This window comes from Rhamphochromis longiceps, linkage group LG8, assembly GCF_057381845.1.
Source record: "Rhamphochromis longiceps isolate RC_006_pf linkage group LG8, R_longiceps_female_GT1.1, whole genome shotgun sequence".
Classification (NCBI taxonomy): Eukaryota; Metazoa; Chordata; class Actinopteri; order Cichliformes; family Cichlidae; genus Rhamphochromis; species Rhamphochromis longiceps.
Window position 1 is genome coordinate 13,359,739 of NC_140564.1, and position 15,209 is coordinate 13,374,947.

At 41.5% G+C, this 15,209-nt stretch overlaps 2 protein-coding genes across 4 annotated transcripts; one reads left to right on the forward strand and one right to left on the reverse strand.

Moving 5' to 3' along the window:
• The first annotated feature begins 1,397 nt into the window (after positions 1-1,397).
• On the forward strand, positions 1,398-4,086 carry phf5a (PHD finger protein 5A). The gene is made up of 4 exons (XM_085415808.1): positions 1,398-1,530; positions 1,799-1,822; positions 3,617-3,783; positions 3,891-4,086. Exons 1-4 carry the CDS (start codon positions 1,479-1,481, stop codon positions 3,978-3,980), a joined length of 333 nt encoding a protein of 110 aa, XP_085271934.1. The 5' UTR covers positions 1,398-1,478; the 3' UTR covers positions 3,981-4,086.
• Positions 4,087-5,934: 1,848 nt separating this feature from the next.
• Positions 5,935-14,957, reverse strand: tefa (TEF transcription factor, PAR bZIP family member a). Of its 3 annotated transcripts, none has more exons than XM_085415811.1 (5): positions 14,747-14,957; positions 9,646-10,035; positions 8,991-9,211; positions 8,052-8,263; positions 5,935-7,513 (listed from the first exon to the last, which is right to left on the reverse strand). In XM_085415811.1, the coding sequence occupies exons 1-5, from the start codon at positions 14,820-14,822 to the stop codon at positions 7,492-7,494; spliced, it is 921 nt and encodes a 306-aa protein (XP_085271937.1). In that variant the 5' UTR covers positions 14,823-14,957; the 3' UTR covers positions 5,935-7,491. The 3 variants fall into 3 exon arrangements, with proteins under 3 accessions (XP_085271937.1, XP_085271935.1, XP_085271938.1); XM_085415809.1 differs by lacking the exon at positions 14,747-14,957 and adding an exon at positions 10,840-11,213; XM_085415812.1 differs by having other exon boundaries at positions 5,935-8,263; positions 14,747-14,956.
• Positions 14,958-15,209: the final 252 nt, after the last annotated feature.

Below are 15,209 nucleotides of genomic sequence, written 5' to 3' on the forward strand. Positions count from 1 at the left end.
GAACTGTACCTCTGATGGCTATGAATGCACGTAAGGAGTTGATGAAGGAATCTGGAGAGCAATCGTCAAGCATCTCAAGATGCGCTGCTCTGGAGCACATGCAGGTGATTAGCAAGCCATAACGCTTTAAGGCAGTGTTGGAAAATAATGGTTGCCACACGAAATATTGCTATTTTGGGGGACAGTTTGGACATTTTCACCTAGGTGTGTACTCACTTTTGTTGCCAGCGGTCTAGATGTTGAGTATGTTGTATGTTGAGTTATTTCGAGGCGACAGCAAATTTACACTGTTATTAGAGCTGTACACTGACTACTTTACATGGCATCAATGTGTCATATCTTAAATTTTTTCGATCGTGGCTCAAGAGTTGGCAGTTCGTCTTGTAATCGGAAGGTTGCTGGTTTGAGCCCTGGCTTGGACAGTCTCGGTTGTTGTGTCCTACTTCACCTGTTGCCTACTGGTGGTGGTCAGAGGGTCCGGTGACGCCAGTGTCTGGCAGCCTCGCCTCTGTCAGTGCGCCCCAGGGCACCTGTTGCTACAATGTAGCTTGCCATCACCAGTGTGTGGATGTGTGTGTGTGTGTGAATGGGTGGATGACTGAATGTAGTGTAAAGCGCTTTGGGGTCCTTAGGGACCAAGTAAAGTACTATACAAATACAGGCCATTTACCATTTAACATATTTTCCCCATGAAAAGATCACCCCACAATGGAAACAATTAAACCTTGTTGGCAGAAGGAGGTGAAGGAGTCAAAGAGTTTTGGATGGACAGCAACCCGGAAAACAATAGAAATCCAAATAGATCAAATTAATATTAGGCTGCTAAAGGAGATCAAGTTTAACTGTCAGTATTAGCAAAGCTGAAATGAAGAGTACGATAAAAGAGATAATGTGGGAAATAGGGCAAAAAGCTGTGGGAGGAGGAGAGGACAGGGAGATGGTTTTATTCCATTCAAAGGAAAACAAGAAACATGAGAAGCACAGGGAGGACCAGGAGAGAGGAGACAATAATATCTTGATTCAGATTTGGCCACACTGGATTAAACAGTACACTGTTCATTATAGGGCAACGTCAAACAGGGAAATGTAATCGCAGTGGAATAAATTAAACCAAAATCAAAATTATCAGGAAGAAAGAGCACAACTGATTCAAAATCTGGTGGGGATTAAGCTAGATATAAAGGATTTATTGCAAAGGAATTCTAGATATGAACGTTTTATGGCTTTGTTTCAGTTTCTAAAAGAAACTCATTTGTATGAATGGATATATATATCCTGTAGTATTTATTTATTTTATTTATTTTCCGATTATTTGATATGAGCGAATTCCGGCCCACACTCCAAGCCAGTTGGTGGCGGTAATGCACCACATCGTTGTTTGCCAACTGCCAAAAAACGACAAAGAAGAAGAAGAACCAGCTGCAGCAGCAGAAGAAGAAGAAAAAGAAAGAGAAGCGTTTTACCTACGTAAATCGAAGATGGCTAAACATCATCCAGATTTGATCTTCTGTCGAAAACAAGCTGGTGTTGGTAAGTTTGGACTCATTTTACGTTTCAGTATTCGGCACAGTGGATTTTGCTGCAGTCTGGAAGTCCCTTGTTGTTGTTTTGTAGGTCATAGCGTTAGCATCCATGCTAACATGGCGTGGATTTCATTGAAAATGTGTTAGCCTGGAAGTGTCTGCAGGTCTGTGGGCTCTGGTGGCTAGAAGGGTATCGTAACTAGAAGAAAGTGGGGTTTGTTTTTTGTGTGAATTCCTGTCACATTGACTGACTTTGTTTCGTTTCTATCCCGCAGCAATCGGGAGACTCTGCGAGAAATGTAAGTGTTTTATCTGTGAGGAATATCTGGAACAACTAACGGCATGTATTTTAAACTAGTGTTAAAGTCTGTTTATGTCATATTTTTGTTTAATTTATTTAACTTCAAGTTTAATCACCTAATTGTATTTTTATAACCACGTTCATAACAATCAGTATTTAATCTGTGTGGGTTTTTTTTTTTTTATTACACCAGTAATATTTACTTTTTTAATGTATGTTAATTATTTTTTTTGATATAAAAGAAAAGACAAAACAGACACAAAAACAATCCCCCCCCCCCCCCCAAAAAAAAAAACAAAAAAACCAATAAAACAAAACAGACAACACAACAACAAGGGCAAAAACACACATATAATGCAAAAGATTACACTGCAACAACAAAAATACTACTTCAACACTGACAATAAACAGAAATAAAACGCTATGGTGGTAGACTGAATTATTTGCGATTGATCAAAGAGAGCTTTGTTTTAATACATGATCTAAAAATGGCTGCCACACAACAAAGAAATTACTAAGATTGTCCGCTAATGTGTTCCTAATCCTCTCCATGTGCAGTAGAGCAGTCAGTTCTATTAGCCACATTTTGAATTGAGGTACAATATCCGACTTCCAGAGAGTCAAGATAATTTTCTTAGCAATTACTATTCCGAACAAAACTGTAGTTTGTGCAGCAGAGCTGAGGTGTAAAAGGGAAGAGGAAGATCCAAACAATGCTGTTATTGAGTCCGGATCTAATGTGCAATTGTAGATATCAGAAAAACATTTAAAAATGTCCAACCAATAGTTATGCAGTTTGGGGCAAGTCCAAAATAAATGAGTGAGAGCCTTCTCCAAGTTTACAACGATCACATATCGGACTGATAGAAGGAAAAATCCTATGCAGTTTAGTTTTTGAGTAATGAAGTCTGAGAATTACTTTGAATTGAATTAACTGATGCCTTGCATTTATAGAGCAAGAATGAATCTTACTCAGACTCCTCTCCCACACCTCATCTCCAATTTGCAAACCAAGCTCCTCCTCCCATGCCATCTTCAAAAAGTCATATTTAAAATTTAAATACTCTGAAAAAGCTTTCACAAAACCAGAAACCAACTTTTTAGAATCCGGGGAGCTCAGAAGGAGTGTAAAAATTGACCCCTCTCCCGGAAGAGATGGAAAATTAAGAAACTATGTTCGTCAGAGTATTCTTATCTGTAAATAATGAAAAAAATGTGACGCAGGGCGAGAGAACTTGTTCTGCAACTGAGTAAATGATGCAAATTGTCAATATATAAGTCTTTGAGAGTAATAATACCTTTCTGTGTCCAGACCTCAAAAGAGGCGACTAAACATGAGGGTGGAAATGCATGATTACAATATATTGGTGTATGGATCGAAGTGTCTGGTAGAGCACAACCTTTTTTGATCTGACTAAAGATTTTAACGCAGTTCGAAACTATAAAATGATTGACCTTGGTTCGCTGATTAGAGGACGAAGAAAGAAGAGCAGGGAGGGAACTATTCTCAACCCCACCACTCTCTATGACCACCCAGGGGGTGTATCGGCAGACATGACCTTTTTGCTTTTGAAAATAAGTCAGAGTATAGATGTTAATCTCTAGTTTTAATCATTGATTTTATTGCTGTTGTTTTATTTGTAAACTCTACAGTCAACATAGTCACTATATCTGTAAATTCCTATTGTCTCAGCTATTTAGTCCAAAAAACCCCAAAATGCACAAACAAGTCTAAACTCAAATTCCTCCGGTGTAAGTTTAAACCTTTCTTCTTCCTCTCTTCTCTGTCCAGGTGATGGAAAGTGTGTCATCTGTGATTCCTACGTCAGACCCTGCACACTGGTGCGTATTTGCGATGAGTGTAACTACGGCTCCTATCAGGGGCGCTGCGTCATATGTGGGGGGCCTGGTGTGTCCGACGCCTACTACTGCAAAGAATGCACCATCCAGGAGAAAGATGTGAGTTTCCCGCTCCTCTCTTCACTTTGACACCGGATACTGAAGCAGCAAAATATCCAAGAGACTTGTTCTTTAAGATAAAAAATGTCTTTCTCTTCTCTCTCCAGCGAGATGGATGTCCTAAGATTGTAAACCTGGGCAGCTCCAAAACAGATCTGTTCTATGAACGAAAGAAGTACGGCTTCAAGAAGAGGTGAACGCGACCACGACGACCCAGTGCAACGTTTAGTCTTTCAGATTTTCTTTAAAACTCACAAAAAAACTTTTGTTTGATTTGTCAATAAAACTCAATTTTGTACTTTTTTTCTATGACTGCTTTGTTAGCGTTCAAGGTTTTTAAATAATCAGTGAACACGTCACAAAAATGGGCAATTAAAGAGCTGGAAAGACCTGAGCTGTTACCATTAATGGTATAAATACTCCCACTTTCTGTGGACCGCTGAACACAGGGGGCAAGAGCCAAAATGAAATAACATTTTCATTGTAAAAAAATATCGTTTTTCTTTTTTGTTTTTTTTTTTTTAAACGTAAATCTGTTTTTAGTAATCATTTAAAAAGGTACAGATGGGTGGCGAATAAAAGAAACCCCCTTTGACCCTTGACCCCCTTTCAGTGAGGGGCTTCAGTCTCTCTTATATTGTGGTTTGGGTCCATGTACAGCTGAGGAGTATTAGTTACCTTACACGAAAGCAATGATTGCGATGATTTCCTGTTTCTTATACTCTGATTATGCGTGCATACATGAAACTCCACTAAACACATCTGGTTAAAAACAAACAAACACTCTTTATAGGAAACGCCACAAAATTTAAATGGTAAATGGCCTGTATTTGTATAGCGCTTTTCTAGTCCCTAAGGACCCCAAAGCGCTTTACATATCCAGTCATCCACCCATTCACACACACACTGGTGATGGCAAGCTACATTGTAGCCACAGCCACCCTGGGGCGCACTCACAGAGGCGAGGCTGCCGGACACTGGCGCCACCGAGCCCTCTGACCACCACCAGTAGGCAACGGGTGAAGTGTCTCGCCCAAGGACACAACGACCGAGACTGTCCGAGCCGGGGCTCGAACCAGCAACCTTCCGATTACAAGGCGAACTCCCAACTCTTGAGCCACGATCGCCCCATAAAGAGTCGCTGAAACTAATACAAGATGTCAAGCCTGTTAAAAACCAAATAAGAACATATATCTATTTTTTAACAATGGTGATCAGCTCTTCGGTAGAATTAAATTTTATTCATACAGCGCCAAATCACAACAACAGTTGCCCTATAGTGTAAGGTAAACTCTGTACAATAGCCCCAGCCATCAGATGACCCCATATGAGCTAGCACTTAGCAACAGTGGGAAGAAAAAACTCCCTTTTAACAGAAAACCTCCAGTTTCAGCTGTGGGTGAGGGAAGGAAAAAAGACAAAGGAATCAATCTGACATATTGCAGTAATATGTGAGATACTGAACATGTTTACTGACATTTCCTGTAGTTTCTCTCAGCAGCACCACCTGGGTTGCTTTAGGACGGGGTGGGAAATCCAGGCCTCGAGGGCCGGTGTCCTGCAGGTTTTAGATGTGTCCTTGATCCAACACAGCTGATTTTAATGGCTAAACTACCTCCTCAGCATGTCCTCGAAGTTCTCCAGAGGCCTGGTAATGAACTAATCATTGGATTTAAATGTGTTAACCCAGGGTAATATCTAAAACCTGCAGGACACCAACCCTTGAGGCCTGGAGTTCCCGACCCCTGTTTTAGAACATCCACCTCCTCAAACTACTCTGAGATAAGCAGATTAGTTAGAGGCTCAGTGCGTCACAATTTCAACAATAGCTTTAAATCTGTCAAGAATCAGAATAGTCATTTTCATTCACTCAAATCCATTGATGACCAAAAAAGTCCAATGTGCCCCCTGTTCCTGAGGTATGGCCTTAAATAACATCAAGAAAACTTGATTTTAATTATTTGATCTTAAGAAAATTGTGTGAACCCTTATAATTTATACAAAGTTGTGGTTTATGAGGTCCAGATGATTCTCGGGTTCAAGTAAACGTTTGTACCAAAGTTGAAAGTTGTCCTTCCAGGTTTTCCTCAGATCCTGCAGTCATGACAATAAGATGGCATAAAAAGAAACAAGAGACTCAAGGAGTTCGGTCTACAAGGCTTTAATCTTACATAATGTAAATACAAGACAAAAGCTTGCCACACTCAAAGATGTTTCTTTACAAAGATGTAACCAGAAAGGTTTAAAAGAAACAAAACAAAAAAAACCCCACACAACAAAGTTAGCTAAATGACCTGTTCCTGAGAAGCTGCAACAACCATTGCAACAAAAAAAAAAAAAAAAAAAAAGCTTGGAGTGAAACAATTTTCTGTTAAAGAGGTCTGGAATATTTACACAAAAATCCTACTTGTAGTTGTACTTCACAAAAATGCACACGCCCACTCATTAAGAGGAAGCTGTTTTTTTAAAAAATGGAAAAAAAAAAAAAAAAAAAATTGTAAAGAACACAATGTTCACTTTTATTTAGGTTATAAAGTGAGAACAGTTATAGATGTGGAAGCCCTGCAGCGAAAGAGAAATAAACCGCTTTCTCTTTTTTGTCAAAAGTGGACAGCAAAGTAACCGGCGGGTAAGTCACAGCTGTAGTTTGGATGCAAAGTTAACTGTACACTGGCAGACTGCTCGCTGCATTGAAATGGCTTTAGACGTAGAAAACACTCAAAGGGTTTAAAGAGGCGTCCCACAACAGTCTGTGTTACCGAGACTGAAGAGACACTGTGCGTTTCGACAGAAAACCTGTAATACGGAAGCAGGTGTAAATGGTAAATAAAGATTCTTCAAAAAACTCAAATAGCACTGTATGTATGGTCTATGATGCTAAATACATTTTAATGTATTACATTAGCCTGAGTTATTTACAGTGCATGCATCAGTAGACTCTACACAGACACTTCTGAAGTGTTGCTGACAGAAAATGGACGAGTCCACATCGACAACCCGCAGAGAGGCAACAACTCTGTGAGGGACACAGCACGAGGGCGACAAGCACAGAAACAGGGAGGACTAAGCGTTTATGTACAGCTCTGAGCCGCTGCTAGTAGAAAGCTCATACATGAAGAAAAGTGAACATGGCTGCTTTTTTTTGGTTTGTTTTTTCCTGCCAAGTCACAGAAATCCCCTGAAGAAGCTTTTAGGTTATTGGAAATGTCACAGTCAAAAAAAGAAGTCTTTGTGGGTAAAGAAAAGCCCAACTCTTTGCACAATCTCTTATATTATGATATAAAACTACTATGAAAACTGCTGGAAGCAACCTGCAAACCCCAATAGGGAAGCCATGTAGCCTAAACCATTACATGTGCCACCTAAAAAACAAAACCAAACCTACTGTATGTAGAAATCAAAGCCCGAACATCACAAACAATCTCATCTCAGCATCAGTCGTACAAAACATGATAAAAAAAATGACACCTCAGAAGCGAGGTGCACCAAAGAAGCACTTGAATATCCTCACACACCCCTCTCACTTGCACAGATGCTAAATATAATAATAATGATTTTAAAAAATTTGATATCTTAACATGCTATAACATCTCGCTGGCAGCATCGGCCCTCACACATGCTCGTCTGTTCTTCATCCTCTTCTTCCATGTAACAACCAAAGGATTTATTTATTCATTAGGAAAAATAAATGAATAAATCAACTGTTGTCTATTCGTCATCTGGCACCGCTCTTAAAAGAGAAGAGAACAAGGATGAATGACAATGGAAGGAAGGGGGGAGAAGAGAGGCCAGTATTAAGCAATGTTTCCATCAGCAACTGGCAGCTCTGAAGGCTGGTGTGTGGGACTACCAAGAAATTATTGTAAAGTAGAATATCCAACATGAAGGCTGAGTGAGGCTTTAGGCTCCTCTCCCTTTACCTTCTTAGGTACCACATGGAAGGAAAGCCTCTGCTGTTTTACTCATTCTCACGTTATTGTGACTCAAATGAAAGCAGGTTTGTTCACCAAATACACTCACAATTATTCAAATCAAACCCCCTGACGGACTTTCATCACAGTGTAGGCTATACAGGGGTCTCATTCTCCCCTCTTCCTCCCCCTCTCTTACAGCTAAGGCCATCCCTCTCTTCAGCGGTACGGTAGGTTTGTATCCGGTCACATGGCAAAAGATCAGGTCTTAAAAATATCTATCTTTCTAAATATTGACACTGTTCGGTTTGCATGTCCTTTTGTGTATTTCGCATGTGTGTTTTCCTCGTCCCTTACAGTGGTCCGTATTTGTTTTCATATCGCCCCACAACGTTCTTGTAGCGGCCGCATTCCTTCCGCAGCTCGGCCACCTCCGTCCGCAGCGCCGTGTTCTCACGCTCCAGGAACGCAGCTCGGACAGTGATCTGGTTCTCCTTCAGCCTGCGGGCGTCGCGGGAACGTTTAGCCGCCACATTGTTCTTCTTCCTCCTCTGCCAGTATTTCTCATCCTGGGGGAGCAAAACAGAAAAGAAACAGCTTGCTTACTGTGTGTTCTTTATTCTAATCAACGCACTTCAGCCTGAATCTCACCCATGTTTGCCTAATCCTGCAAATATGGCTGACAGCCAAGCTCCTTTGTCCCTGTAAACAAAACCAGCGTTCTTCTCGAGGAGCAGGAAGCAGGGAAAAAAACTGATTTCAAGATTATAACATCGCTGAGTCATGGTGAGTCGCAGAACTCAACAGCAGATCCTTTTTCAAACCTCCAACACTGATGAAATTCCAAACCGCACAAAGATAAATAGAAAGTTTGTTTGTTTGTTTTTTTTAAAAACATTTCCTGTTTATTTCAGGCAGTGACTGTAAATGTTTTCTAGCGTTCCCGCCTTCAAAAATAAATGACATTTTTAAAAACAAGCTCACATGCCTCCCACTTTCATTTTTATCAGTTATTAACAGTAATCCCAAATTACCCCGATACATGCAAGTTTAGAGCGTGTATATTAGACACAGCATTGAATAAAGCGATGAGTGAATGATTAGAAAGTTGACATATAATTGCCAGTCTATTGGCATCAGCAATGTTTCTAGTGTGATTATACAACCCTACATGTTTGAGCTCCAACTCTCTTCCTGTTTTACCGATTTGCCACGAGGCACATAAACACAATGAAGCAGCCTGCTAGACTGAAAGCGCATTTTTTTGTGGTCTTCCTCATCCAGTTGCCAGCATACCTTCTGTTCGTCGGGTACAAGCACCTTCTTGGCCTTCTTAATCATAGGCTGTGGCTTGAGATCATCTTCAGAGAACTTGTGTTTGCGCGGGTCAAACAGTTCGCCCCCGGGCACGCTCGACAGGACCAAATCTGTAGGATCTGGCTCGTAGTTGACCTCAACCTCAATTTCTTCAGGGATGATGGGCTCAGGAGTCACCCTGTCCTCGTCAGTGGTCACCTCTGAGCACACAGATAAGAAACAAAAACAGAAATATGAGACACCAACTGTAAAGTCTGCCATCTCCAGTATGCAGCTGCACCAGCTTCTATTTCTGCTGTCCCACCAGAATAGTTACCACCCACAGCTTGTTTCAGGATTAGGTGACATTGTTAGATCACACCATATCCTGTTTCGCTAACATAGTGACACAACCAAATATGAAATATAAGCATGCATTATTACCTCTATTTAGGACAATTCCAGCAGGGATTTTATACTTCTTATACAATTATACTTATCTACAAACTCTGTATTTTTATCCTTAGATTTTGTCAGAGTAGCTTTGCATGAATCACAGTTCAAACTAAGCCTTATCTTCTGTAAGCAACTTCCTTCTGGCCCCCATAAACACTCTGCTCTCTCTGACATCATACAGGGCCAAGAGGAGCCTCACCTGTAACAACATCACAGGTGATGTCAGAATCACTCTTTGTGATGATCACCACTTCCTCCTGACTCTTGTCCAGCTCCTGAATGGGCAGCAGAGTCAATGGAGACACTAGCTTGGTGATCTTTGTCTGTGCAGAGGACGTAGCCTTTTGGTTCTCCGTCTTCATGGCGTCTCCTTCTGGCGTGCCCTTTAAGTTCTCCTCTGGTGACGTGGGAATGCCATTCTCCATGAGGAACTCCTCCAGGTCCATGTACTCCAGGTGGAAGCTCTCACCATCATAGGGGATGGTTTTCTCCCAGATAGCTGGGGTCAGAGCGGCCGAAGGACCCATGTCACTCCCTCCTCCACCCAGGTCACCGGTGTCTCCAAGACACAGCTTTTCCTTGTCGGTGTCTGAAACAGGAAAGATACACATGAATATACACAGAGACACACACATATGGAGTTTTCACAAATATTATATTATATATATATATTTTGCTTTGACATAGAAAACATGGCTTTATAATGTATTCAGTGCTGAGAAAGAAGATTTTTTTTCTTCTCTCTGTTTCTACCCCAAACTATCCAGTGTGTTACAGTAAAATCTCCTCCCCCTCCCACTATCATCTGTCACTGTTCTGTAGAAAACTATTTTAAGTACCCTGACACCACTACATCCAGTATACAGTACAACAGCAGCAACAGTGAACGCCATTTAAGATGACTATGATTCAGTTATGCGGTTTTTAAACTGAAGGACTCATATCCACAGTAAACACACAGTGAGGGGGAAAAACAACCAGGCCGAGAATGTTATCACGCTTATTTAAGTTCTTATTCACTTAAAACCAGGTTTTATCATCAAAATATTACTTTGTTTTAACCGGAGAAAGAGTGCCTCCTGTCAACAACAGCAAAATAATTGCATTTAAACTCAGGGGCGTGTCTAGAAAAGTCTGGATGCTGAGCAGAATCGGACCCAGGAGAAAAGAGGAGGCCTTTCTAGGGTACATAGCGACTGCAGCTAGCGCTGCAAAATTAATATGCCCTCAGAGGTGTTAGCACACGCAGCGCCAACCGTATACAGGCTGCTACACTGTTATGATAAGAAGACTGTTTTAATTATTATTTTTATTATTCGCCAGCCTCTTTATTCGGGTGAACTCGTTTTAGAGCCGACATCCGCCTCTTCCTCTTCGTCAGCTCTGCGCTTACCGTCGTCTCCGTCCAGTATATTCGGCGGAGGCATTTCCATTATTTTCTTCAAAACCAGCGGGAATGAACTCGGGGCCCCAGCGGCAGTCTCCACCGTGACGAGAAGTGGCTCTCCAGACATTTTTATAATTCTTTTTTATTGTCTCTTTATTATTCAAAGTTCACCGCGGAGCAAGTGCAAAAAAAAGCTCGTTAGCTTGATAACGCCAGCTCCTCAGCCCGCTGAACCGCCGTCACAGACTGCTTCAAAATCCACTGAATCCACTCAAACGAATTTTATCCGCGATAGCATCCACTAGAGCTTCTCTAACCCACTTCCTCGGTAACCGTGACAGTCGAAAGGTTTGTTTTTTTGTTTTTTAGAACAAACCGCGCCTCCTTGTGAAAAAACCTCCTGTTGGCTTTGTGTTGATTGGCCGGCTGAGTCTGACCTCATGAATATTAATATTACAGCGCGAGGGGGCGTGTTCCTGAAAACTATCTGCGCTCTCATTGGTTGACCGAGTTATATACATGTTCACCTAAATAAGATATAAAAAAAACTATTGTAACACGTATTTTAACCGAGTTTTTTCCCACCCTTATTCGGTTATTTAGCTTTCTTTCCAGTTCTTTTAATGTTATACGATCACATAAACACAGACAGCGAGGGTTTATGGCACCTTTTCTAAATTTACGAACAGGCAATAACTATAACCATCTAACCCAAATAAGATATTAATCAGAAATACTTGAAGATTATATTAATTGATATACTCTGACAGAAAAACCAAAAAGAAGAAAAAACTGCACAAAAAGTGGGACAAAAAGCTCGGATCATGTCCTGACTAGCAAAGCCTGCCCAGCTCACATGCAAACACACGTGCAGGTGCCGCTCTTACATATCGCCCGGTTTTGTCCAATGACGCCGCGATGTGTCTCTGTGGCTCACACGCAGGCGTGAGCAAGAAGGGCGGCGCTGCAGTGCCAAAGTATTATTGGGCTGAGGAGCAGCACCTTGAGGTTTAGTTGGTGTGGGCTATGCTGCTGCAGCTAAGCAGAAGACCAAGGGGCAAAGATGTGCATGTCTGTGCTGTACCGCAGAAAGCTTAATCACGATCGTGGTCGCTGATAATTGTCCCACATCGCCTTTAAGCATACAGTAAACATTTTTTTTTACTCCTGGTGAAAAAAGTGGTGGTAAAAAATAAATAAATAAACAATAATCTGAATGATGTGGAAATTGAAGCAAATCATATCCTGCGGAGAAAGAAAGAGGATTTTTAAAATCTACATCCTGTTTTCTTATGCAAAAAGGCATTTAAATAGACACATGTTATTGCCCTCCAAAGTGTGCACTAACATGAAGCATTCAGTAAGGCAACCTATGAAAGGCAGCTACATGCATGCTTTCCTCACACAAGGCACAGTTTTATTGTCTTTAGTGGGGGAGGGAGTTTTTCTCCGTGTTTGTGTCACAGCGATAAAAACAAATACAATCCCCCAAGGTCATCTGCTATAGGTGGTCACACTGAACTTTGTCCCACTTATTATATATGCCACTTAACCACAATGATAAACTATTAGCTGCATTAACAAGTAGAACTAAAATCTTGTCTGTGCAAAATTAGGGAAACAAATTAGGAAAGTATCTGTTTGTGGTCTGTACAGCTCCATGTGATTTTAGACTACGGTCCAAAATAATAAGTGTGTGTAGAGAGTTTGCATTGGAGGTGCTGGACAAGACCCTATAAGAAACTAGTTTATTTGACCTTCATGTCATGTCCTCACATGTAGACAACTCCTACAACTTCCTAATCTAAAACATACCCCAGCTAAGAGTGGGAGAGAATAAAAGCATCTTTGCAGTCCTCGCGTCAAAATCTTTGGCTTTGGAGCAACACACACCAAGACGAATGTGAGATCTGATCCATCCTGGTCATTTGCGTCTGTCTCATGGTACACACGGGTTCTATTTATGATCAGTATGTACGACAGGCAGTGCACGCCTGAACGTTATTATATATGTCATCATAAAATTTCTACGTCCATATAATGATCTGTTTTATACTGACCCTTAGTGCAGTCCTTCATCATCCTCGCTCTGCCCCTCTGGTCATGTTAAATATTAGAATACACTATTGTAACAGTGTATATAGGACAGAAAGTTTGAAAAGAATAAAAGGCCCAGCTAAAAGTTTGAGGATTTCAAAAATATAGCAATAAACCAAGGCTCAATTAATTTACACACAGCATCAATAATGCCTGTGCATAAACCAAAACGCTCTCTTTCGGTCTTTCAACACTTGGCGGAAGAATTTTCGAGCATGAAAGACATCAAAATTTTACTGGTAAGTCACACGTGAGTTTACAAAGAAGAAAAAGAAAAAACGTGAGCTGACCGAGCATGCTGCCTGACATGAAAGCAGTAAATCACCATCAAAGGTATTTTAAAGAAGGAACACAGCCCCTCTAGCAAGGAACAGCTGGTGAGTGGCTCATTCCCTGACCTCGATGGTGGGGAGGATTTAGTCTCTGATCAAAACTAAAGGTGGAAAATATGGAGCTCCTGAATCTCTCTAATGAAAGGTGCTCTGACTTGAGCTGCATTAAACTACTTAATTGGACACAGAGCAGCAGAGTACTCTCGCCTGCTGTAAATTTACCACTTGCTCTCTCATGGTCTGCAAAGACCGAACACCATTTTCTTCTACTTATACAGTTCAGGGAGCTTGAGGTGGGGCTGCAGACCATCTCAGTTGTCACAGGACAACAGGCAGACTCCTTGACAACCATTCACGCCACATTCATTACCTATGGACAAGTTAGAGTCAACTGTCAACTAACTATTGATTCATCATGCTGCATAAAGGGGCAGTTCACCCAAAAATTACATTTTAAAGCACTTGGAGCCTGAACCTAATCTAACTTCTCTCCTACAACAACAAGTCAAACATACTGTGCAGCAAAGCAACAACAACAACAACAAAAGGACTGCTTTTGCTTCACGAGTCATGTTAGTACTGTGATGGCCCCATTTAAAAACTCAGCCTGAGTGACTACTGTGCAGTCCTGTTAAATGGGGCAGATTTAGTCTCAATTTGAAGATATTATATCTCTGTGATCACTTACACGGAATGAAAACAGAGTCATTGCGTCGACCTCAAACGCCACCCACGCTGAGATTGTTGTGTTTGTGTTAAACACAAAACCAAAACGGTCAGCCTAAATTATATGAGGCATCATCTCCCAAGCAGGCTCACTTAAAGGGGCCACAGTGGTCTCACACACCTGCATGTTTCAGCAGTCACATACCAAACATGCTTTCCTGACTGAGACGTTGTCAAAGTGCAATTGTGCAGCAACAAAACCACCACAGGTCACAGAGGATCAGTGGGTGTTAGATACTGATCTGATTTGCAGGTCGATCTGAGTCTGCTTACTGGAGCTTTCAGCCAAAAGAGGCGGTGTTACTAATCCGTTACAACCACGAATGACAGCATTTTTATTAGCCTGCAACGCGATGATCATTAAAAACAGCAGGTGATCTTATTTTAGGGTGTTTAGCTTTATCAACATATCTCCTCTTTCACACTAAGCGGTCTTTACCACCGCAATGAAAGGATCAGTACCTGCTTTGTGTTAGAGTATCGTTTTTTAAATTATAAGTGTCTATTTAGTAATTTAGTCCACGTTTTCTGTTAAATTCCTCCAACTTTTAGCTTCTAAATCCAGCCAAGGAGAAGCTCCTTGCTGTCTCATGCGGCTCAGCTGACGAGGATTACGCAACAAACACACAGTTTGCGCAAAAGTTCCCGAATTTCCTCAAAATCAGTTTGTCGCTTCAGATAAACGATCTACGTGGTAAATCTGTCTCTTAATTTTCGGAATTTTAACTTAACCAGAGCTACGTTTGGCTGTCACTTACCATTGTCGTCAAAGTTTGGAAGAGCGAACGGATGCTCAAGAAGAGCCCTGAAAATCTCTGGGATTTCAGTGGTCATGTTTTCTCCTGTGAAAGTGCACAATCCTGGAGGCCCGGGCAGTGCTTGAACGGGTGTGAGCGCTCCCGAAAAACGTCGGGAAATATTAGAACTTAGGCAGGTCTCACACTCTGAACTCGGCCGAAATTACTTAACGCGGCCCGCCCACTCCAGCTCCGCGCAGCCAATCGGCAGCGAGCATTCCCACGCAATCGACGGAAAGAACGCCCATTGGCCATACCTTATGCTAATCACAGCGCTGCCAGCCAATCCTGGGCCGCACCTGTGCTAGCGAAAGTTTAAAAAAAAAAAAAAAACGTGACCCATAGCGACCCGTTACGTTATAAGTCGGGTACAACTGGTTTTAACCCCTACATGCTCCCCACGAGTGAAGAGACTTCAGTACGA

What these genes read in the sequence shown, in the direction of transcription:
- phf5a (XM_085415808.1), top strand. Translation starts at nt 1,479, where the DNA reads ATGGCTAAACATCATCCAGATTTGATCTTCTGTCGAAAACAAGCTGGT. An exon ending in TCGAAAACAAGCTGGTGTTG is followed by an intron (nt 1,531 to 1,798) that starts GTAAGTTTGGAC and finishes TCTATCCCGCAG; the next exon opens with CAATCGGGAGACTCTGCGAG. An exon ending in GCACCATCCAGGAGAAAGAT is followed by an intron (nt 3,784 to 3,890) that starts GTGAGTTTCCCG and finishes TTCTCTCTCCAG; the next exon opens with CGAGATGGATGTCCTAAGAT.
- tefa (XM_085415809.1), bottom strand. Translation starts at nt 10,960, where the DNA reads ATGTCTGGAGAGCCACTTCTCGTCACGGTGGAGACTGCCGCTGGGGCC. An exon ending in TATACTGGACGGAGACGACG is followed by an intron (nt 10,036 to 10,839) that starts GTAAGCGCAGAG and finishes TTCCTGTTTCAG; the next exon opens with ACACCGACAAGGAAAAGCTG. An exon ending in CACCTGTGATGTTGTTACAG is followed by an intron (nt 9,212 to 9,645) that starts GTGAGGCTCCTC and finishes CTGTGTGCTCAG; the next exon opens with AGGTGACCACTGACGAGGAC.